At 43.6% G+C, this 24506-nt stretch overlaps 1 protein-coding gene and 1 long non-coding RNA gene across 9 annotated transcripts in view; one reads left to right on the top strand and one right to left on the bottom strand.

Annotated features, from left to right (window-relative positions):
• Positions 1-24506, bottom strand: part of NfI (Nuclear factor I) — a 63944-nt gene that overhangs the window by 18005 nt on the left and 21433 nt on the right. For 5 of the 8 annotated variants that reach the window (XM_033341969.2, XM_033341971.2, XM_033341972.2 and 2 more), the window contains 5 exons: positions 13809-14000; positions 13233-13416; positions 6016-6069; positions 5780-5878; positions 1120-1260 (listed from right to left, as the gene is read on the bottom strand). In XM_033341969.2, the coding sequence (XP_033197860.1) occupies positions 1120-1260; positions 5780-5878; positions 6016-6069; positions 13233-13416; positions 13809-14000 (670 nt within the window). The remainder of the gene's footprint in view (positions 1-1119; positions 1261-5779; positions 5879-6015; positions 6070-13232; positions 13417-13808; positions 14001-24506) is intronic. The other 3 variants (XM_033341970.2, XM_033341975.2, XM_033341976.2) reach the window with 3 other exon arrangements.
• LOC143302555 (uncharacterized) lies at positions 7387-8864 on the top strand. Its single transcript, XR_013058149.1, has 3 exons — positions 7387-7745; positions 8276-8454; positions 8602-8864. It is a non-coding gene; the product is annotated as an uncharacterized LOC143302555 (long non-coding RNA).

Genomic DNA, 24506 nt, shown 5'->3' with positions numbered 1-24506 from the left:
AAGAAAACATAGCTAAAATAGTAGCGAGAGAAGTGGAAAATGTTTTGAAAAACGTTGCCATCGGCCATAGTCTGACGCACTTTTGCGAAGGTATTCGAGATGCACGCTGCTGTAAAACGCGATTCCGCATAGTTGCTCGGTGTCCTCGAACGGTTTAATTTTAGTGGACGCGTAGAAAAACGATAAAAATACCGTGAAATTCTGCCGTTTCGCAAACAGCGGCTGGTAAACAAGGTCCGTGTGTAGGTGCACAAGAGAGGGAAGAGGCGCACGCTGCGATGCATCGTTCCGTGACGCATCGTTTCGCGACCGATTGCTTCGCGATGCAACCTACTGAAAGGCATCGGCAAGATTGCAGCCGGCTTCGATTACTATCCGCCGAACCGTGCCGCCTCGATACGTAAGGCGTCAATCGGCCACACTTTGAATTACGAGGCAACAATTTCTGCTACTTCGTATCACGACGCGTCGGTGTAAAACGTTTCAAAATACAACAGATTGATTTATAACGTTTTCAATAGGAATGTGTTGATTTAGCATGCTTAGGACTGTACCGTAATGACTCGGAAAAGTTCTTGAATGAACGCGCTACGATTTACGGAACGCCGAATTCCAGGGATTCCGATACATGGCGTTTCAAATTACTAAATTTCTAATTCGCGGTGCTCCGAATCACGCTTCCGATTCGTGGTGCCATCGAATTACAACGCTTTTTATTCGTGCCGCTTCAAGTCACAAAATCCCCAATTACCAGTCCTCCGCAACGTAATGCTCCCAATTGATATAATCCACCAAACCACGACCTCTTAATTCGAAACGCTTTCAATCACGATATCCCAATTCTGTCTGTTTGAAATCCCAGTTTATCCAATTCCTCTCTCTCTCTCTCTCTCTCTCTCTCTCTTTATCTCTTCCTCCTTTATTAACCCATTAATTCCCAATCAATCACACCTTCGACTCTCCCCTCTTTTCTGTTCAAACTCCGATCTCTCTCCTGAATCTGCAATTCATCACACGAAATACCCACATATGACGTTAAGATTATAAGTTAGTGGTGGAACCAGGTGACAGTGTGCATCCACTAAAAATAAGGACGAACGTAGAGGTTTTGAAACTCACTGAAGCTAGCCGCTGGCTGAGCATGATCCGCGGCCGTGGCTGCGGACGGAGGGGTGTAGCTGCTGCAGTAGTACGGCGGGTGCTCTATTTTGATCGCGTTTATTTGAGGCTGCATGTCGCTGAGGTCATGCAGTATGGACGCTGAAACCAGACACACATTAGCGGTTACGGATCCTAGCGCGTTTCGTACGTCATCCGCTTCTTCTCGTCGTTCTCTTGCTAAAGTCGTAATCTTCGTCTTGGTCGTAGTCTTTGTCGCGTTCGTCTTCTTGCGGTCTCGATTCTCGAGAAAATCGCACTTCCGCGCGTTTTCCTTCGAGAACCTTCCCCCTTCTTTTCTTATATTTTGTAAAAATTGTTTATGCAGAAGGCAATATTTTTTTCTTTCTTTTTCGATTTAAGCGATTCCGTTTGGTGTAGAGAAATTTGAACACTAAATTTTCTTCTCTTTTGAATATTAGTCATTAACCTAATATGTACGTACTAATTCCTTCACCGTTGTTTTAAATGACGCTACAATAGCTATGCTGCGCTATTTGAACAAAAGTTGTTTCATCTGAACATTTGGATAAAATTATGTATCTATCTATTGGTTAATATGTACTGACCATATGATAGATTTTAAAACAGGAAGATACATAATGATTCATGTATCGTCGTAACGATTATGAATCTTAACGATTTGCAGTTTTCAGCGACCTTCACTGTGAAAGAATTAATACCTTTCTCGAGTATGTTATCTAGCAAAGTAGTAAGATTCAGTCGTATGAAAACGGACATGCCAAGATACAAGAAACGCATCGCTTAGAAATGTGTACAGATCCGTGTTAGATTTCTAGGATATCGAATGATGGAAGAAAATAATGAGCAAAGAAAATAAACCTCTATCATCGTATGATCGCACGAACTCGCTCCACGTCGACGATTTATCCAGTGTACCTTGCCGAAAACAATCCCGTTTAATCCTTACCAAGACCCGACGACCAATCAAACGTCCCCATCGACGATTAATACCTCCAATTATCTGTCGATTCCTCCCTAAATCGTGTTGTCGAGAAGTCGAAAGGGCACGAGTCCGAGAGAGAACTATCGTCTCGTTGTTCGCGTAAACACAATCGTGTTCCAAGGAGGGACGAAGAGGGAGGGCAGGGAGAGAGAGAGAGAGAGAGAGAGGGACGATGGTGGCGGTGGGATCGGTTAATTAATCGTGGTGCCGGCCATTAGAATACGCTCCAGTTACACGTTGCGCTGAATCAGCGCCACCGTAAAATAATAGGATTCCAGTTTGTCGCAGTTGGCGACGCGTAAATATAGGGATCTCCCCGTTGCTCGACGGTCAACGACCAATTAGGTTGAGCTACTGCCGTGGAATTTGCATCTTGTGTAAGCGACCTGCTCGTAAACCTGCGACCGATTTCGCGACCGGTGTCCACCGGCCCCTCGCATGCAATATCTTCTGTGTTCTTCGGTAATTCGCGCCACGCGATGAATTTCCATCTGGATATAGGCCCCGGTCTACTGGTTTTCTAGTTTGAATAGCGGAAACAGCGGGCAAGATACCATAGACATAGTTGCTTTCATGCTAACTATGAAGCTGGAATTATGGAACTCTATTGATACTGATAATTATTTAGGAGGAAACGGAATCTCGGGATTCTAGAGGATAATGTGGTTGTCTGATTTCTCTTCTTTTTCCTTTCTCAGTATCGAATCTTATATATATATTGCACTTCGTATTTTATTTATTTTATGGGACTGTTATGCACGGGGGTAATCGTAAGGTTTTACACTATCAGAGAAAGTTTCAACAGCCTGTGGTTTCATTTCTCCGATAAAGATAATTCGCGCGTATCTGGCAATTAGGAGTTGAGACGATTTTAAAAGAAGCAAATCACCATCGTGTCCATATTGCGCTACCTCTTCATATATGTAGCCGCGATTCGAATCATCGGAATTTCGCCACTAAAACTCACCCCTTCCCCTAGGAGTGTTTCTATTATGTTCCATCTTGCACGTCGTCGACCGTCACCACCGACAGGATATTCTTCTCTATTTCACATCAGCCGAGGTAGGCTCCCACCCCCCGCGGAAATTGCGCCCCTTTTTATCCACCGTACGTGCTGCGCCTCTCACATCGGGGAGAGAGAAGAAAAATGCCTGGGAAATACTGCCCCCCTGCGGGCCTACCATTTTTTCCCGCTCGACTCGCGTACACGTACACCTGCATACGTGTTTCTATGTGTGTACGTGTGTGTGCAAGTGCATTGTTGACAAAAAACCGGTGACGTATCCGAGGGTTGGAAAAAATTCGTCGAAAATCGCGCACGGCGTCGGGACACTGATTCACGGTTTTTCCTTTTTTTCCCTCCGCCGTTGATTCCGGCCTTTTTCGAACGAGAGCTAGGACCGGACCAGTTGGCGAACTTTGAAAAAAATTCCTCCGCTAGGCTGGCGGCGTCAGGGGTGAGTATTGTCGGACGGTTAACTCTCCCGTGGCCTGTGTTCTCGGCTGACGCGATATTGAGATTGATGGGGAAACGATGATCGAAGGGGTAGGTTTATAGAAAGAGGGGCGAAGCTGCTCGGAGTCTTTGGGATCGCGTTAGCAAGAGACGTGGTCTATAAAGGTGCGGGAATGGGAAAAGTGGCGTGTCTTTTGTCGAGAGCTGAAGAACCTCTTCCGAGGATTTGTAGCTGAAGTTTCGCAAAGAACTAAATCTTGGTTCTTTTAAATTGGAAAATGTTTCTATTTCTTCGCGACTTATCCCCTGTGTATCTATAAAATAATACACGACGAGAAGAGTTCTGTCATAGCGTGGAATAAAACGTACGATTTAAAGAACCTAATTGGCTCTTTTTCTATCTTCGTAACTCATCCTTAAAGCGTTAAACTATTTAAACTACCCTCTGGATGTTATGAGATTAAATGCACGATCTGGAGAATCCAAGAGTACATAATTCTCTTTAAACAACCCTAAACTTCTAGCTCTTCTTCATCGAACCTAATCCAACTGAAATTAGGATCGATTGGGCTATAACAAACGTGCTTTATCCATGATGTTTCTTCGTCAGAATCCAAGAAACATTAGAAAAAAGGCGTTCGATCGAGTTGCAAAGATCGGCAGACGGGAGTTGGCTCATCCGGCGAGAGAGGATGGCAGAGGTAGAGGCGAGAGAAAGAGAGGCTGCGAGGCTCTCTCAGCAGCCTCTGAGGCCGTGAGCATTGTTCCCCGTCTATTAATACACCGGGTTGCATACTAATCTCCTGCCACGGTGACGCGAGGAGCGGTGTGGGGAAGGGAAGAGAGAGAGAGAGAGAGAGAGAGTGGCAAAAGGAGGAGGAGGGTGGAAGAGTGCAGATGCATACGTCGAGGCGTTTCGAGACTCGCGCCGCTTCTCAATATGCGCTCCCCTGCCCTATTATTCCATTTAGTGGCGGTGCATGCGTGTCACGCTGCTCCCTTCGGCGAGGATCCGATGAAAATGGACTCGAATGATCCACCGGTCGATTTGATCGCTTCAATTATGAACTGACGACTTCCCCTTGTCTTTTAGGGTAAATCCTCGATATTGCATGGAATCGGAAAGCAAGAATTTTGATAGAGTGTAATGTAGAGTCGGAGAGTGTTTGAAGAAGTTTGAAGGAATATAAAAGATACAAGCAACTTTAAGACCTGTTCAGCTAGCTCTTTGGAATTTCACGTTGAATTTCAACTTTTATCGTATGGAATTTGACGAATTTTTGCGACGGTCCAGGCATCGAGAGAAATTTGGCTGTGCGGTTATCGGTGACTAATAGAGAAGCAGTCGGGAGACTGGCAGCACAGTGGCTTCTGTATATGTTCGTGACGGAAATTGGCAGACAATGTCGGGCAATAACACTCGGTTTCGTCTGTTCTATCGATGGGACGCGCTCGGAGGACCGTTGACAACCTTGACCTACCAAATTACGACCTATTTGTCTATCTCACTTTTCGCTATTCTTTACAAAAGAATACGAAACTAGCTTCAACATCCTCCGCTGAGTGAATAGTACGATTCTTACGAGAAAGACAAGGGATTAGATTCTATATTTAATTTTACAAATTCTCTGAACTTGATTACAGAGGGTGGTATCGAACTGCCTAACAAGTGGCGTTCGCAACGAATACAATCCCTTCCTGATCGAGTTACACTAACAGAGCACTGTGAGCGTTCACCGCGATGCACATGCAACACGTGCCAATCGTTCATCAGGTCCTTGATAGCGAAAGAGGAGTGAAGTGGTCTCAGGTATGCCGAAAGGATAACCGTCGAGTGGAATCGCGTTCCACGGCTAAGAATAACGTTTCTAACGTTAATAAATCAGCATCGATAGAACGACCAACAACGTGCTCGATCACGAAAATCAGCTTCGTGAATATTGGACGTTATCGTGGAGCGAGTTCCTTCCTACTTCATCATCGAAAGGATGCTTTCAAAAGGTTTCCTAGATATCGACTCGTTGATTACCTTTCGAAAGCATCCATAATATTGTTTTAAGCTAAATAGAATTTTCTTTTAAACGTATCGTCTTTTTCCTTTCTTTCGTATTAAACAGATTGGAGACTTTCGATATCCCAGAGATCAGCGAATAGAGAGTCCATGCGATAGATGATGAAGAGAGGATCGTACGTCGTACCTTTTGAAAGCATCCAGAGCTCCTTGGAGCTGAAGACACCTGTCGCTAGGATCGTGTCATTGCAGACAACACCGTTATATAGTTCGTGGTAGCCTGCACCTGGGAACAGAACCCAGCCGACCATAAGACGTTACTCGTTCGTGCAATTTTGAACAACTGACGACGCATGAGAACTCGCGGAATACCAAGTGAAAAAGGTTGTTGGCATAGGATTGTAGGAAAATTTATTCGTTTACCTTTTCGCCGCCTCTCTTCCTCCTTGCTCGCGTTGCAGATGCCATTTAGAACCTCTGTAACAATCGAAGAGGATTTGCAAGTTAGTTTTATTAATTATCAAATCTTCTCGAGATCCCGCAGATTTCTATGGGTACTTTATTATGCAGTTCTTAATGTGCATTCATGTTCGATCAAATCTTTCTTCGTTCGGCTTTAAAGAGATTCTTAATGAAAAATTGTCCAAATTGTCATGTTTGCCTTCATTTCGTCAAGCGAACTATCAAAATCTACCTTCGAATTTTACGATCTCTATTTCCCTTCCGTCCGCGAAAACATTCACATTTTTATCTTATCCTCCTCCTTTTTCTTTCTTCTTTCGCTAAAAGCAGCCCCTTTCAGAATTTCGCCATTGTAAAGCTATTTCAGCGAGACGAATCGACCAACTTGGGATTCCCCAGACACGGATTTGGGAGGACGGTATCCTCGACGCATCCCATCTCACCTTTACTGTCACACGGTGTTTTATATCGCGGTACCTTACGCAAATCTCATTACGCAACATATCACCGAAATACACGAGAGCCCGGAACGTGTGTTCGACTTCTTGAAAGAGACAGAGACAGATAGAAAGAGTATTTGTATCTGTATGCATACGCGCGTCTGTGTAAGTGTCGTGGTAAGGAAAAGAGAAGGAGAGAGAAGAGGAAAGGATGGATTCCTTCTGCGCGGATGGAAATTCGGAAAAACGTTTCACAATCGTCGCGACATCCTCGATCAACCAGCTCGACAACGCTGAAAAACCGACGAACGACCGTTTATAAATAGACGTTAACAAACATACGTTCACTCTCAGGTTATTTTTAATTGCGTCTCAACCTTATATCGGTGTACACTGCGCCGCGATAAGCGATCTCCATTTTTGATCGTAGAATTCGTTCGAATGCCGTTTAAATTTAAATCGAACGTCAATTGTCAAACGACGAAGAAAATTGAAAACCGATGGTGAAGCAGAATTAACGTAAGCATTCAAGGTTGGACGGGAACATATTGGACCGACTAAGTATCGGATCGTGTTGTTTTCATTGCTCGCAGAATTTATCTGGTGAAACGACTGACAAGAAGACGTGTGATTTTAATGCGCGTCTATTTTGGTTTAGTTCAACAGCAAAATTCTATATCTTCCTCCAAATCGAAGAAAGCTTCTCCATCTTCTATCGTCATGTTCTCCGCGACTTCATAATTTCAAACTTTAGAACTTGTATTTGATAGAAAGATGATATCACGATCGAGTAAATTTCGAATTTTTCATTACGGATAATCAGCCGAGTTTCGAGCCGATTTAATTTTACGTCTGGTCTTTGAGCCGGTTGGTTCAGGATGCACATTAATGGGGCAACGAGATCGTTTTCCCGAGAATCGATTGCGACACACCGTGGCGAACGGAGAGGATCCTCTAGGCTCTAGAGAACTAACAGCAAAATTAGTCGGCCAGTGGACCGCCCGACAGGTGCGTGTGTGCGACGCAGAAATTTTAGCAGACACCGATAGATACGCTCGCTCTTGGAACAATAATAGAGAACGGATCTGTTGACACCATGTGATCCATGAGTGCGCGAGCGAATTTCGCGGCGACGGTACGGGAACGCCTCAAGGACGGCCATTTTACAGTCTTTTCTGAGAATCTTCTCGAAAACTGTGCACCAGATAGTAAAGAAGAACGAATAAATCGTCGTAACATAATCTTCCTGAGGTTTAATCTTTGGCAGAGTAATTCATTCGATAGTCAAGACAAATAGTTCCTCGTTTTTTATTCAATTTACGGTCCTAAGAATTTGTATATCGATGTATTCGCGACTATAAATCAGCATTAATTATAATCGTGCGCATGAATAACTACAATCCCCACCTTGACTATCCATACTATAGAGGATGAGCTATCTAACCCACCTTTCCAAGAATTATTAAAAATAGACAAAATTTGTTTCTGACGTCATAATACTCAACCATCTACAACAAATGTTCTCCCTACTGAAATATCTAATTTCATTCTCCCTCTTTTCGATAAAATCACCCTTGCGTGATCCAAAATATTTTCTCAAACAAACTACAACTTCTATTTCGTCTCATCAAACGGACTACAACTCTCGCGGAAGATCTTTCGTTTTTGAATTTTCTTAGCGCATGTTTCATATACGTTATTCTTGTCAGAATAAGGGAATAGAAGATCGATATTAAAAGATCGATGGGACTAATTACGAGTGCGTGAATATCTCGTTTCAGGTATTCGTAGAGGTACGAACGAAAATCAAGCGCATAAGCGAGCACGGTATTCGACAGATAGAAAGAAAGAGAGAGAACTCGCTACAAGATGTCCGTCGCTTATTTATTTATAGAGCGAGCACACATCGGCACGCATGGTCACATGCTCGCGTGCACGGCGCACCGACTGTAACTTAAGGGTGAGCGTGAGACGCGCGAGCGCATGCAAGAGTACGCGTACTCGCACGCGTTTCCCTCGGAAGTGGACAAAAAGTTCGCTCGACTCACCAGGTTTATTTTGTACTCCGTTTATTTCTTAACGCGGGGGCTGTTCTCATTGTTTGCAGAAATAATACGATGAAAGTGGCGCGAGTGGTTAAAGGAAATAAATCTGGGAAAGCAGCGGTTTGGCCCGTTGAAATCGGAAATGAAATTATGCCGAGTTAAGATGCAGAGGGTGGCATTTTCTTCTGTTCGAGATATGCCACTAATCTACTGTAGAATTCAATATTATAGGAAAGCAAGATTCTTGAAAGAAATTTTGGAAATGGTTTGTCTACTTTCACGAGGCAGATATTCCAAATATGAAGCCTTTATTGTAATTTCGGTGTGCTGTTTGACCAGATATTAAAATATTACTCTAAAGATCCTTAAATTCCCTCATACCTGCGATTCAAGAGATAAAACATAACGTCTAAGGACCGTTACAAAAAATTTGGAAAACGAAGATAATATAGCTGACTATATTATCAAGGAAAACCTGTCTAAAGAGCGAGCAGAATTAATAATGGATCCACGTGGCGAGATATGGTTGGTGGACGTATTGAAAACTCGGTGGAAGGGCACCCGGTCTATTCCGGCTGTTGCCGGATTATCAAAGTCTTACGGCCTGGCTTTTCCTGCCGACTTTTCGATGCGGCCCGTCTAAAACGGACCTCGTCTGCCGCAGAGGCATCGCGAAAATGCGACGTGTCCGAGAACGACACGCGTCGAGGCACCTGTCCTCTCTCTAACACTTTCATAAGAGACGATGATACTTACGCAACCGGCCGGGCGATATTTAGCTCTTAGGGCTAATACGCAGAGCGTCTCACCGACGATCAACCCCCTCTTTCCCTTCTTCGGGTTAAATTTCATTTCTTTTCTTTCTCTCTCTCTCTTCTTAGTTCGTCTTTAACAGAAGGATCGATCGAAAGTTTAAAAGAAACAAGTACCCGCATTGCTGTTTAACCGTAGTCTCGATTCGCGGATTTCAATGTAGATTAATGGATTAAACAGGATCTTCGAATTTCCTTTTTCAAACGAAACACGAAAGTGGAAACGATTGTTTAAGATGAGGACGACTCCAGTTACCTCTTTTATCTAACTTCCTACAGATAAAGTATGAAGACTATTCTAAAGATATCTTTCTTCGGGCTAATCAAGATCGACCTAATTGAAAACTCTTCTTTCCCCACTTTTGGTACCCTGAAACCAGCGAAGATTCTCTTATCAACTTTACAAACTATTTTCTGCCAACGTAACCAATTAACTACCATGTCTATCATCGATAATCCACCATAAGCTCAACAACCATTTAACCGTCGTTTTTCCTTCGTTTGAAAGAAAAAGGTTCCGTCATTCGAACGGCGATGACAACGAAGATACGCGAGTGGAATTGAAATATTAGGCGTCCCTGGTCCTTCTCGTTTCGGGCTATGTACTTCCCTTCTGTAATAATACTGTCTATTAGGTCAGTCGAAACGAACGCAGCAAGTGTCTACTTTTAGCATACGTCGACACGGCGGATAATCCGAAAGGGTCCGAAGTAGCGGAGCCTTCGCTATCCACGCCGCGCCTTGCCAGCCAGTAAGTTTATATTATTGTGATGCCGTGTATATTTACAGAGGGCCAGGAATTTTTATGATGTTGATCGTTCGTCGTCTGTGCACCGTCGACTGGCATTCTTCGACACTTCTGTACATACGCCTTTTAATTCAAGACACAAAGATTTACGAGAAACAAGGGCATGAATTTTTTGGGTTTAATCGAGACCTTGAAGTTTTGAAAGTAGGACGCGGAGAATAAAAAAACGAGCTACGAAATCTTTTTGGGCGAATTCAAGGAAGTTGGGAAACTCTGAAATGCAGCGAACCGAAACGAACGAATCTTCGCATGGCTCGAGACAGTCTTCACTATTAATTGGGTCGCGAAGTTCGAAAAGGGTTTTGTGCTTGTAGTTTCGATGCGAATAAATAACAGCGATTAACCTGATCTGCCTTGAACAAGCGGGTCTAGCAAACTTCTTAGGCGAAAGGAATTAAACGACCAGCTAACAATTAAAAAAATGTGAAAGGAAGAGATGGAACTACAAGATAGTAAAGAGAACAGATTCGGATACTAATTAGACCACGACAACTACTAGTTTCTACCACGACGACCGAATGCTAGAAAATACACCGAATAGATTTCTATTCAATTTTTTAAAGCACGCATTTAATATTCTTATTCTAAGATTTTTATGATAATTTCCTTTGACATATAAATACATAGTATTTATCGTAGTTTCGTGGACATTTAGATAAATTTTATATTTGTAAATGATTTAGATAAATTTTAGTGAATATATCGTAGGGTACTACAGTTCCACGATATAAATAGAAATTAGCGACATTTATAAAACTAGCGACCCAGAATCGACAGTCCTATATTATAGTTTTTTCAAACAGTATCATCTTCTCTCTATATGTAAATGAAAATGTTCCTTCTATCGATATACATTTTCTGATATCATTCTCTTCAATTCAATCAGATATTGATATCAATTAGCAGAGAAATTAAATGATCAACCAGCCTGGAGAAGATGATGAATAGGTCACTCTGGAATCTTTCAAAAACTGGGTAACAGCAACGGGAAAACTTAATTAATACGTACAATTCAAAAAGTAGTAGGTGAAAGATTCTGGTATATCTGGGTTAAACGATCAGCAGAGTATGAAACGAGAAGGAAACGATCAGAGATGGCGACGAACGGTCTGGAAAGCGCCTAACCTACCCCATGTCTTGGCAGCTGAGCGTTTTTTTCTCTTTCTCGTAGGTGGTGTGCGGTAGGCCTGGCCAATTTTTGCGTCAACCGCGGCTGTAAACATTAGAAAGCCGGCTGCCAAGGCGTGTGTGAGCCACACGGGTTCATAGCCTGGCGAAAAAGAAGAAGAGAGAAAGAGATGCGAGGAGCCAACACACGGAGCGTGTGCGAGTCACGGGGCGAGAACTGGGCTCTGCCAGGACGCGCGCGTACGTACGGAAATTACGTGTTTCCCGACTGAGTCAGTGAGTTCGATGAAACCGAATGAAAGAAGAAGCGCGGACGGGCGCCAGTCTCGGCCCTCCTGCCAGCTGCCATCGATCGAAGCACGTCGATCAACGGGCCACGTGTAACCGCTGCTGTCTTGCTTACTTTGTTTTGGGATCAGATCCTCTTGGGTTGTCGCTTGGTTCGATAACGAAACTAGGGAAATTTGGGTTTTCAGAAATTTTGAAAATCTTGCGATTCAAAGAGAGGGGTTGAAGAGGATTGGCTTCTCCTGGGGGAAGTTCGCGGGATTGAAAGGTTTTCCAATTGCAAGATTTAGAGATACGAGATACTCTTCGGAAGTAGGAAATTATGAATTTTGCAAGTGATATGAATTTTATATATTAAATATTCACCTTGAAGTATTCAATCACTCCAAGGATTCGAGAACCACACCTTCTAAACTACGTGCGTAACCTCAAACATCCCTAATATCCTCTCACCCTAACGCTCTAGATCCCCGTTTGGAAACCTTGAAAATCTTTCAAGCATCCACCATCGATGGGCTGTTTCTCCTATCTCTACAACCAATCACTTCTATACTATTCATCGTAGAATCCGTTCTAGAATCCATGATGTAAGGCGTCGAGGTGGCCAGAGGGTATCGGGTTAAATTCATCGGATCATGGAACGCGAAACGACCGGATGCCTTGGACGTTGGACAAGATCGACTATTCTTGAAGAACGATCCTTGGAGTGGTCGCGAAAGTCTGCCAATCAGATCGTTATAGATCACCGGTACTCTTCCTACGAGTCTTTGTCCCCCTTGACACCGGTTGGAAAACAAGCCAGCGAAGAATGGGCTCGCGCGCGATACCCAGGCCCGCGCCATGAAAACAACCAGAGCCCCGTCGCTGCTTGTATGGGGGCCGTTGAAATTGGCAGAGCGTTCCAAGAAACTTTGAATCGAAGCCGAGAGTCGAGTGGACACTTTGAATGGACGGATGTGCGAGTGAATGAACGCGCCACGCTCGATTCAGACCACCACCCGCTTCTCTGTCTCTCCCTCCCCTGCCCCTCTCTTCCTCTAGGTTCTGCTCTATGAGATCAACGAGAACCGACACGTCGAGCCAATACTTCGTGGTGGAATCAAGAATGGCAATAACTATTGATGGTTTGGGAGAGGGTTTGGTGTTTGGTGTTCGATCAAGGATCTAAAACACATTTAGTTTGGGGGCAGAAACGGGTTTTAAGTTACACTGTTCCATACGTCTCAAGCACCTAATGTGTTTCTTGGGTGCAACATTACATCGCTTTCCGATGAAATAATCTATGTATTCTAAATATAGAACGCACCCCTCATCGAACAAATACGAGCTAATAGCTCTTTGTACCAATATAATAGCAACTGCTAATAGCAATAGAGCTGATTATTTTTTGGGTAGATTGTTTGCGATGGTTAAGCAGCTGCGATTATTTGTTACAAATAACTAACATACGATAAGACGCGATTCGTTCGTTTCTGAAACTGCCGATCGATTCGATTAATCAGCTACTCAAAGGTAAGAAAAGAAACGACTCTATCGATGATTCGAACGAGAGAGAACCGAACTAGATATATTTCTAGAAAATAGATTTCCCTGTTTGAAACTCTCATGGGGTCGAGAGTCTCGCCTTAATCGAATGAGTATAGTGGCGAACCCTTACCGTGGCTGGTGATAAAATTGGCGAGGTAGAGATCGAGTTCCCGGACGGAGACGTTGATGTGATAGGGGTTGACGCAGAGGCCCGGCTGAGCACATTCCGCAGTCTTCTCCAGCCGTTCCCCGTCCGTCGACTCCAACGGAATTGCCTTGAAGAGGATCACCATTACTAGGTCCAACCTCCATACCTGCGACATAACGACGACGACCAAGGGTTATCGACTGTAGCTGAATGCAGGAACTTCACCAGGGACCATATTCGATTTTCTCCGGTCCATGGTGGTTTTCATGCTCCTTTTACGATTTCATGCGAAATCGAACTCGTTGAAATTCGACAATTTCAACTACTTTTTCATTAGAAAATTGAAGTATTGAATTTTGAGTAAAATATGGTACTACCAAGTATTTAGAAATATAATTGTAAATTAAATATATTATTGAATACAAAGTGTAATGAATAAATGATTAATTAATTTTGTAGATTAAGCGTCGCTTTGCTTTATGCTCATCGAAAGAGTTTCGATAGCATACGGAACTTAAGCAGAAGTAAGTAGATTGGGAAGGGAATAGTCAGACGTACCTTATCGGCTTGACGCAGGCAGTCGATACGACGCATTTTACCCTTCTGGTCAGGATTACTCAGGACACACATTGCTGGCCTTTTCCCCGTGATACTCAGTACGAAGTCTTCCCTGTACTCCTGCGTGATATCCTTTCGTAACTTGCCTAAAAGCCGCGAGGCCCATTTCTGTTTTACTTCCAGCTTCTCGTTCTGTAATTCATAAAAATTTGTTTCCGTTCGAATACATCGTTCAACTTGCTTCTGTTAAAACATTTATATTATAAAATTTCTAACTTTCTATCTTTCAGAGACATAAATTCCTCAAAATTTACAACTTTAGTTCCTAAATACAAAAATTAGGTTTGCATTTCCATAAATTTGCATATATATATATATATATTGTTATATTAGCCAGTTTCCAGTTTACTAATTTTCTATCAACTTTACACCGACCGTAGTAAGTTAGCAAGGAAAATAGAAAGGACATGGCAGACAGACAGTCCCACTTCCGCTCCCATCTTTCATAAAGGAGAACAAAGATAACTGTCCGAGAGTCAACTGGCATTCGGACTCCTGGTAAACTCTCTGTCTGTCTTTTATGTTCAAAGCGTAAAAAGAAACGACTTTCTAGTATAGCACGCATCGTCGTAAACTGGTTACAGAAACCATATTCGAAAGGAGTTCCTCGTGTATATCGGTAAGTCGAGGCAGCTGTTGATCTGGAAAGTTCCGCCAGTTTACAAACTCCGTCCGATGGCTCGGGACCAAAGCAACGCTGACCTCAAACTATTCGTCGGAACGATATGCGGGAGCACGTCCCCATGTGTCCCCTTCTCCTCCACCCTTCTGATATCTTGACCTTCCTCGAGTTCCACGCGACCCTCTCTGTCCTCGTCCTTCGCAATTTTAATTTAGCATCTTTCGATGGAAGGGACTTCATCGCCGTGCGTCACGATCTTTCGCAATTCAACACTTTTAGAATAATATCGGACCGATATTCTTCAAATTCCTAACATGACTACTCTTTCAAACTCTTTCTATTCGACGAATTTATAGTGAAGCTTGGTTTGGACTGCAGTTTCAATTCGGTAGACAAAGAATTACTAACTACGAATTATGTATAATCTGTGCATATTTTGCATTTGAAACGGTGCAACAGTAGTGAATAGGTAACGGTAACTTAAGTGCGTAGCTATAAATTATCCTAAAGCAAGGACTTGAAACAGTGGCAATCTTTTCTGTAATTTTTTATTCTAAACTTCACATACTCTGGTCATCGCATGCCTTTTGACAAAGCGAACCTTCGAAGTTTCTACACAAATTGCAACATCGAAGGGCATCCCCTAAACCCAATCCAGACTCCTACATCATTTAATTTCTGTTCGTCAACGCGTAGAAACAAAGTTGCTCTTCAATTCCATTCAAGAACTTACTATCATCGTCGTATTAAAGTATGGCAATCTTTTTTAAATGAAATAAAAAGATAACATAAAAAGACGACAAATCCTTACGTAGCCATATTGAACGCTTACAAATCGTCTATTAGAACATTTCGAAATATCAACGATCACACGTTATAAGATTTCCCAGAAAATTTCCAAAGACAACGACTGCTGATTATCATAATATCGAGAATCGCGGAGTCAAAATTCCTTTTCATCCGACTGTTTTCATTTGAAAACAAACTAAAATTCCGCGCAATGTTCTCTCGGAAGGCGAAGACTCTCTCTGTTCGCGTATATCGGATAAAATTCCAGGCAGCGCTTACGCCTAGGGCAGGCTCGTTTTTCAGTCACCGTGGAAATCTCCGAACAAAGTTGGTCGCGTCGCGTTCGACTCGCAGGCGGGCACGCTCGTCGACCTGCCTCGGCTCCGCTTCTGTTATTCACCTCACGGCCACGGCCCCCGGTGGAATAGCAAATGCGCGCGGGTGCATAAGGTCCCTGAGAAATGCGTCGAAAGCACGCGGAATGCATCGACGCGACGACGACGTCGATCTATCCCGCCTAGCCCCTTTCTGCCACGCACGTGCGAGCTCCGATACTTTTGCGAGGAACAAGAAAACCGCTGCCGCGTTGCTGCGCGTCCTAACGCGCGCGCCGCCTCGTCCAAGTGCCTCAAAGGCCATCGACGATTCTTGGTAAAACCTCGACCTACGAGATTTTCCTCCAGACATTTCCAATGAAACCGAGATTTTGCTGGGAGATAGACTTTATACGGAATGATTACGCGATTTTGTTCCAAGGATGTTTCTTGGCTCGAGGTATCGTGTGAAAGCACGGGTTTTCTAAAGGTAAACGATGAATTTTGGGATTGGATAGATTGCAAGTTTCTTAAAATTTATTTTCTGTAATATCTGGAAACTATAATGAGAATTTATCCGAAAATTGGTATAACATAAAAATATAATTTATATATATATATGTACACTCATATTCATCTGCCCTACGTTTTAATAATCTCTTTAAAATGAACAACTTGAGATAAACTTCATGGTCTAAATGGATCAGCGCTTGTGAATGATTTAGATAACATCGTTAGAAAAGAGTAAGCAAATGCGATATATATTTTGGAAAAATTAAATGTTATAACGTAGTGTATTTTGAATCTATTCCGGTTCCCAAGGTAAAATATATAAAATTCGCGTTGCAGTCAGCCTGTCAATTCGAAATCAAGCCCATCGATAAGAGCACCGTTAATCCAAACGCTGATCGGAGGCCGATCTACATATACGTTAGAAACACGTCGGTCGTTTACGAACGACGAACATTTTCCAGCTCGTTGCGTCCTTAATACAGTCTAGGCGGTAGTGCGAGTAGTCGCGCGAGCGCGTTTTTCGCGCACGAGAAAATTTCAGGCACGTCCCGGAGAGTCTCGCGCACAGAAATGTCACGCGGACACGCAGGCCGGCTCAACTGTGGGAGAGACCTGGGCTGCGGTTACGGTGCATCCTGCATAAACCCGATCAAGTATGCCGAGTGTGAAGGAGGGCTGCGAACGCACCGGCCACGTATATCGTGACATGCGTATGTACACCTAGGCGCGGCAGTTTACCTCGTTCACGCCACCGATTTCTCGCGATGCTATTCCAGCCGTTCTTGACCAGCGTCGGTCGATACGTGCTCGACAATCCGTTTCTACCACGATTGTTTGAAAATTGGTTCGAAACAGAGTCGAGAGTATTTCGATCGAGTTTAACAGGAAATAAATGAGCCTCTCAGACAAACAGAAAAATCTTTTCAACGTTCAAGTTCAAGAAATATTACGCCGAGAAGAGTTCTAGCTCAAATATTCGTTGCTGCGAACGACTCTAATCTACTTAAGCAACGTGTTGATATGATCTTCTGGGATACGTAAGAAGCAATCTCTCCGATGCATTACCGCGTCGATCGCGATCGCCGTGGAATTCTTCGGGCTCGACGAGTCAGGTATTGAATAAAAGTCGTAAGTTTCTCCGCGTAAATAAATCTCGGAGAGGCGGTTCATTTTTATGCTCTTCTCTCTGTAGCACATTCACGTACGGCTCGTTCGATCCGGCCGGCCCTATCCAGCTTCGGCCGGAGCAATCGAATTCGTCTCACTTCGAGAGCCAACGAGCCCTCGTTACATTAGACTCAGTGAAATTGAACGTAAATACCGTGAAGAGAAGGACTGCCTCCAATTCTGACGGTTCGTCGCGTTTCGCATGATTATTCCAAACGGGACGACCGTCTTCGAATTCTCCCTCTTTGAGATTGAGGAAGCGTCGCAGGATAATTCGAGACAACTCGTTCTAAACCCATTCTTTCGGGATTTGCCCCTCTTTTTGGGAAACCCTTCGTTTCCGTGGACCGAAAGCTAGAAAATTCGTCGACTGAGCTATGCAACAACAGATAATTCGTTGACTGAAGAATTTTTATTTCATTCGTTATCTGCACTTAAATTAGCACGTAATGAATGGCTAACGAAATTCATAAGTTAGTCGCAAATGTGACTCAGATTCGATAATCAACAAAATATGCCCTAAATGCAAATCATAAATCCATCGATGTTCGTCTACCGCTCGAATCGATAAAAATCGTGCCTAAAAGATGTTCACAGCTTCTGGTTCCACGAAAGAAAGAAAATCGTGCGCAAGTCAGATTTTTCCAGGAGTTTCTCCGACGTAACAATAACAGCCTTGTAAGATATATCTATAGAAAGAGAAGAGAAGAGGGGAGGGGAGAAGGAAGAAAGGAAGAGATCCGAGGATTCACAAAAGCGGCAGCTATTTCGGGCACAAACATCCAGGGAATGCGAGGACGACATCGAAACGGAAGTGGCGTGCAGAGTGGCTTAAAAAGGGGGCCAGTCAGCCAGAGGTAATCCCGAGGAAGTAAGGGAGCTTCAATCGCAATATCAACGAGAAACAAAGCCCGTCCGAGTGAAGGAAAGAGGAAACGAAAGAACGCGAGTTTTCTACGAGGAGGTGGAGAGAGAACAGAAGTAGAAGAAGTTGGTCCACGCGATTGTTGGAACGCGGAAGAGCATCGATGCTCTCAGCCGTTTCTATTTCCGTTTTACGTCTCGTTGCGAGTTCTTCCATCCGCCCCCACGCGACCAGGTCCTCACGAAAGATCGGAGGAACAAAGCGGAAACAGGTTGCCGCGTTTTCCGGACCAACGCGCGATTTCCTTTCGTTTCACAGTTTCGTCCTTCCTCGCAATTTTTTCCTCTGTCACCGTGTCGATTGTCGTCAAATAGTTACTTTCACGATACGATAAGTATTATTAGTCACTGATTGACTGATGATTTCGAGACGATTTAGCTTTTATAAGATGCGATCGATTACGAGGGTCCAAGATCGTACTGTGAGAATTTTAAAAGAAAATCTTTCAATTGTCCCCGACGCTTTTGCTTGCTTTGGCGAAGTATGATATGTGTTAAATTATAAATTATTGAGGCGATAACTTTTACAGTTTACCAAGCAGTGAGTATACTTTTCGTGGTAATTTTTCAAGAATGACGGGACACTTTCACGGGACGGTTTAGAAAGATAATTTCGAGACTAAATCTTTGAACGTTTTATTAAGAAAAACGCAGGGCTGCTGGAAAATGTACGCCTGGTATCTAGAGGAACAGCAAGATACGGACGCAACAGCTGCCGGCGATTTATTTTGGATTTGCCGCGAGCTTTCGTGGCACGGTTCAAGCAGCGCGAATATATGACACGGTGTGACACGGCGCATACCTGCCGCGGACGCGAAAGAAGCCCACGCGTGTGTTATGCCTCGCCTTTTGCCCGACGTAATCACGACAGCAACTCGTGAAAATGGGATTCGCTTTGATCTCACTACACATAGTATCGCGATCGAATTGTTTAGCTTTGGAAGAGAATCATCTTAACAGAAAACGATTTTCATCTTACGACGAAAAAGGTGGCTTTCCGAGAAGCTTTTAATAGACTCGCAGTTTAAAAGAATTGATTGCCAATCGAGAGATTTTTAAAAGTGAAACTGATTAACCTCGCGTTCTCTCGAGCAAATTTTTCTCGAATTTCTAAGAAGATAGCGCTATAGTTCAGTGGCAAGGGAACATAATACAGACTTCATACAAACATAAATGACTTTAACGTTTGCAATTCCTTCTTATGAGTACAAATAAATAAAATGTCAAAAATTAACTCAAAGTAGAAAGAAATGGTGGATACTAAATGTATCGACGAGTTGCTATGAAAATCGACACGTTTGGTGGCTCGGAATAAATGATTCGTCAGAGCAATTCAATTGGTGATTCGTCAAAGACTCTTCTGTGCAATCTAAACGTAGACGAAACGTGAAACCGACGTTTCACGAAGCTGAACATCATTCTGCAATTTCGTCGTTCTTTTTATTTCTCCCTCCCTCTCTCTCTCTCTCTCTTCATTTTCAGAGCAGTGTTTCTTAATTTCATTGCCGGTACGTTCTTTTAAAATTCCACGTACATAATTACGAGAGCTCGTACGTGTGCCCGCTGCAGTAAGCGCATCCTCGAATTCGCGCACACCAAAATTACGTATTACGGTCGTACTTCTCGCGAATGAATTTAGCAAACGTACGCACGTTCCTGCACACCGGGTGACCTGAGATTAATCGACTTTCAATGAACCAACGATAAACACTTTTCTTCAAAGCTATTCCTAACGGGCATCTTTCCTATAAAAAAGAAGATTCCCCCTTTATTTTCAATTAACAAGTTTTCTACTCTATCCGACTCAAAATTAAACCAGTAATCTAGGAGCTTCTGATAATATTACGAACTCTATCGCATTTTAACAATCGCTTTCATAATCCCCATTCATCTAATTACCATTCGCGCAATTCATCCAAACACTGCATCTACTCGCAAAGTAAGCTGAGAAGGCAGCCAAAGTTGAATCCGGGAAATAAGGCGAACCGAGGAACCGGAGTAGGAAGTTCGCGACAGAAGTTTGCTAAAACCATCTCCTTATATCCTCCGTGTAATACACAATGCTTTACCCTGTTCCTCTGTAACAACCTTTATCCGCCGCAAAATCTCCTTTACCTTAACAATCCAAAAACGAATGGAAGAGCAACCCTGGGAAGTGCCTAAAAAGTTTTCAAAATTATGGATCGGGTGTTCCCTCTATCCAATCCTAAAATCATCCATTCGACCACATATCCATTTCGAAAAGTCAAGAACCACTTGCGATAACAAACACTAACAGCGTTACACCGGAGTCACCCTATATAAAACCCCCATGTGCATCATCCACCGTTAATGCATTCCCATGTGTGAGTGTGTCGACGGTGAGCGCGGCCCTCCCTCGGCGCCGCCGCCCCCAGAGAATCGTGGTAGGGGCTGACCCCCACTTCGAAAATGCCTGGGTGCCCTCGCTGTCGTGCCTCCACCACTCGTCCTGCCGTGCCCCCACTGCCGCCGCCACGACAGGCCCCCACCACCGCTGCCGCAGCAACTACGGCCGCGGAGGCTCACAGGCTATTTTCAAGCGCGGGAAATAAAGCGGAGGCTGCATTTTTAGCCTAACGGCCGACGGTCAGCTCGTTTTCGTCTTCCCATTCTCGCGAACACGGCCAGGGGATGAGAGGAGACAAGTACACGAAAGAGTGGAGGGGAATGAGTGAGAAGAACGAAAGGGATTGTCTCCTCGATGGGGTTAATTGGAGTTGTGTAATCGAGTGGGAGGGAGGATCGATGCTGCGAGAACGTTTCTTTATTTCCGATTAGGTTCTATTAGTTCGTCTTTTAGCGGAGTCTTGCTAGCTAAATGCGTTCTATCGTCTCTGCTCTAAGATATCTTTTTTAATTTCGCTAATTTAAGCGTTCGCTAGCTAATTTGTACCATTTGCTTTCATTTTTCTTTCAGTTTCAAGGTATGTGTAAGATGCGGTCTCTTATATAATTAGTACGTATAGCTTTAAATAAATGTGTAACTGCAGGGAAAAAGTTGTAAAAGTTCGCAGTCAAATGATACGTCAGGTATCCATCTTTAGATACGACAGACTGCAAACTTCTCAAATCGTTTTGGCATAATTATGATCTTGTAATCATAGATTTCTAAATTTGTAACTAGAACTATATAACTATATATACATACTGCATTACTCAATAAATACAAACAAACCAGATGCAAAAATCGAATGTAACGTATAATTACAGAGTAACGGACATATTTAATTTCCCGAATCTATCTCAACAATAATCATCAAATACTTTGTCTAACTGCTTTCTAACGCAAGGCAATTGTACCTGGCGGTGGAATATAATCCGAACGAAGCCCTGGAAACAAGGCAGAGACAGTCGTTTAGAGGGGGAAGTTTCTGAACGAGCTAAGCCCTTTAACACGCGTTACGGTGTAATTTCACTGGGCAGAGAATCGCTCTAAACGATACTCCGCGGCAACGAGGACGCTGGTCTCGAAACTTTTCGACAGTGGTCGGGGTGCAGACGCCATCCTCCGTCGCCCCTTCAGCCACCAACGCCGCCGGAGGTGCGTTAAGGAACGAAAAATCAAGGAGGACGGCGCCAAAGCCGACGGAGCTTTAATATTTAGATTCAATTACGAGAAGAAAGAAGGCATCGTTATGCGGCAAATTGTCGCAGTCTGCTGGACCGCGAAACAGAGGGTGGGTGGCTCGGAGGTTGAGGGTAGACGGTGGAGAGAAAAAGAAAGCAAGGGCTGGCCGAGACGCGTTATATCGCGACGTAATGGACGCCTCGAGAGGCTTGCTCGCCTGGCCTGGCTACTTCGTAAAAGTTATTGTTATTAGAGGCGTACAGACCGAGAGGATTCCTGTGTATTTGCCGATTTTTTCGGGCCACTTTCCTTATCTGCCACCTCTTTTAAAGTGGGAATTGGTAGAGCTGGTCTGCGAAGTATTTTATGGGGCTTTTTTGCGCGAATAAGGGGAGTTTATTCAACTTCAGGTGAAGAATTCTTGATATACGATGTGCTTCTACCAAAAAAGACAAATCTCCTATTTCTACTGTCAGCGAATTTTCGAGTTTTCACCAAGCCCTTCATGCACACGATGAAACGATGATACTCGGTAATAGACCTCTACGGCGTGCATAATTTTAAACACGTTTATCTCGAAAAGCCGTTTGCGCACGTTAATCCTTTTTTATCGGATTACATCACATATATAGATAGAGAATTCTATAAACATGGGGGGTGAGTTTGAGAAGCTTGTCGGTGACATTGAATTTGTTCGATTTACCTTCGATTCGCGTGCATAAATTTCAAACAAATCGGCAAAAATGACCATTGATCTCTCTTCGCAAATTACTCACATCTGCCCGTTCCATACAAGGGACACAAAACAAAGGATATAATGCAATTCCGAAAAAATCACAATTCCATCGAAATGAACTCAGTTCCGTATAATGAGAAATGATGGAAATTGAATCATGCAACTGGCTGCATTGGGATAATCAAACAAATCAGAATAACCCATGTTCCGGAAAAGACGTAGAACCTTCTCAGAGTCGTTGAGAGTCAAAACACCGTTTCCCTCGCGTATAAAGGAGATCGAAGATCCATCGGAACAAAGAGGGATCGCGAAAACAGAGCGGTTCGATGAATTTTTCGACCAGGTTGGAGCCGGTTGGCGCATGATCGCGAAAAGAAAAGCGCGTGTTCGGTCGAACCACGTGGCCAGACTGTGTTGGCGTACGCCGTACGCCAAATCAACAACGCTAGCCCCCTACATACGAATTACGGGTTTACGAATCTTTGGCAGCCGGCGAGGCGAGTTTAGGTCGGCCATGTGCACGCCACTTCCCGTGCCACGTGCTACCTCGTGCGATCTCTCCTTTCGAACGCGCTTGTACTTGGCTCCGGTGCTTTCTTCTTTTCGATGACATTGAAATTCTCTTCTGAACTGCGTCATCGGATTTCCACGCAAACGTTTGATTTTGGAACTTCAGGTTGGAATTTTAGAAATCAAGATTTTGGATTTGGTGATGGCTTAAAAGACAGAATTTAGTAGAATTATTCGAGAACTACTGGGTCACGCGCGCTTTTGATTCACGATGGGAACGTGTCCCGAATCTGCACCAGAGCTTCTACGCTTACCGAAATGTCATGCATCATGGAATTGCGAAATGTTACTGTACTGAACGTGTCTTGATTTCAAATTAGTGTATTTTGTAAATTATTCGAAATTTTTTAAGGCAATAAATTGTACAATTCATTCGATTTATTTCCCCGTAAACATAAAATAATACCAATAATGTCAATAACGCAATTATTATTAGTATTACTAGAATGTTCCTCGAAGCAAAAGAATCATATCCATTTAAATCAACGTCTTCTATATGGAAACGCATATCTCTATCTCGACTAGCTGGTTCAAAGGGCTTAACTGTCGGGGTTAAATTCAGGCCACCCTCCCGGTAAGCGTAATCTATAGCGATTTCTCTCGCAGAGAACACCGACAGGCACCCTGAATGCACGTGTGCGCGAGTATCGATTCGGTTTTTCGGCCTCGGGCCTCGTTTCGAGCCGCTGTCGCGACTCTGTTCGCTGCGTGTTTACGCGCGCTTATCCTATCAAAATTGTGCACACGCGTTGTAACGCGTGTCACGGGAATTAAGCGGGCAAATGAGCCACTTTGCCATCAGGAAGCTCGTCCATTCCCGGCGAACTGAAAATGTTGCAAAATGATCGATTCGTTCCACGATGCGACAGACGTTTTGCGCTCTTTTTCTAAAGAGAAATATTCGAGAAGTTCGTACATCTACGAAGTTAAGTAGTTGGATCTTTATACTGTGAAAGGCTGTTGCGAATCGTCATGGTTTTTTGAAGACGAAGAAAGTAGTTTGGTCAGGGAAGAAGGTGTGAAGGAGACTCCTCTAGACAATTGTCCACTCAGGCTCTTAAACTTCGTCCACTCGTAGTTAAAAAGAAAGATGTTTCTATCGCGAGAATCTCGGCCGAGATTTAAGACTACGAGAAACTTTCTACCGCCACCGAGGGGAAGAAAAAGGTATTTCATTCAAGAAAACCTCTCAGAACTCTCATATTCCGTTTTACAAAATTACAACATCACACCGTACAGAAATGAAAGATCGACAAAGATTGTCTATCGACGGCACAAAAACTCTAACGACACGTGCATAGTCACACGATTGTGCGTATCACGATCTACGTAAACCGCATAAAAACATACAAACCACCCTCTCAAAATTTAGTATTCAAAACAGCAGCCTCAGCCGTTCGCGATACACCGGAAT

The sequence above is a fragment of the Bombus vancouverensis genome, chromosome 4 (assembly GCF_051014615.1).
Source record: "Bombus vancouverensis nearcticus chromosome 4, iyBomVanc1_principal, whole genome shotgun sequence".
NCBI classification, from domain to species: domain Eukaryota; kingdom Metazoa; phylum Arthropoda; class Insecta; order Hymenoptera; family Apidae; genus Bombus; species Bombus vancouverensis.
The sequence above is the reverse complement of the archived record's forward strand: the minus strand, read 5'-3'. Positions and strand labels throughout refer to the sequence as shown.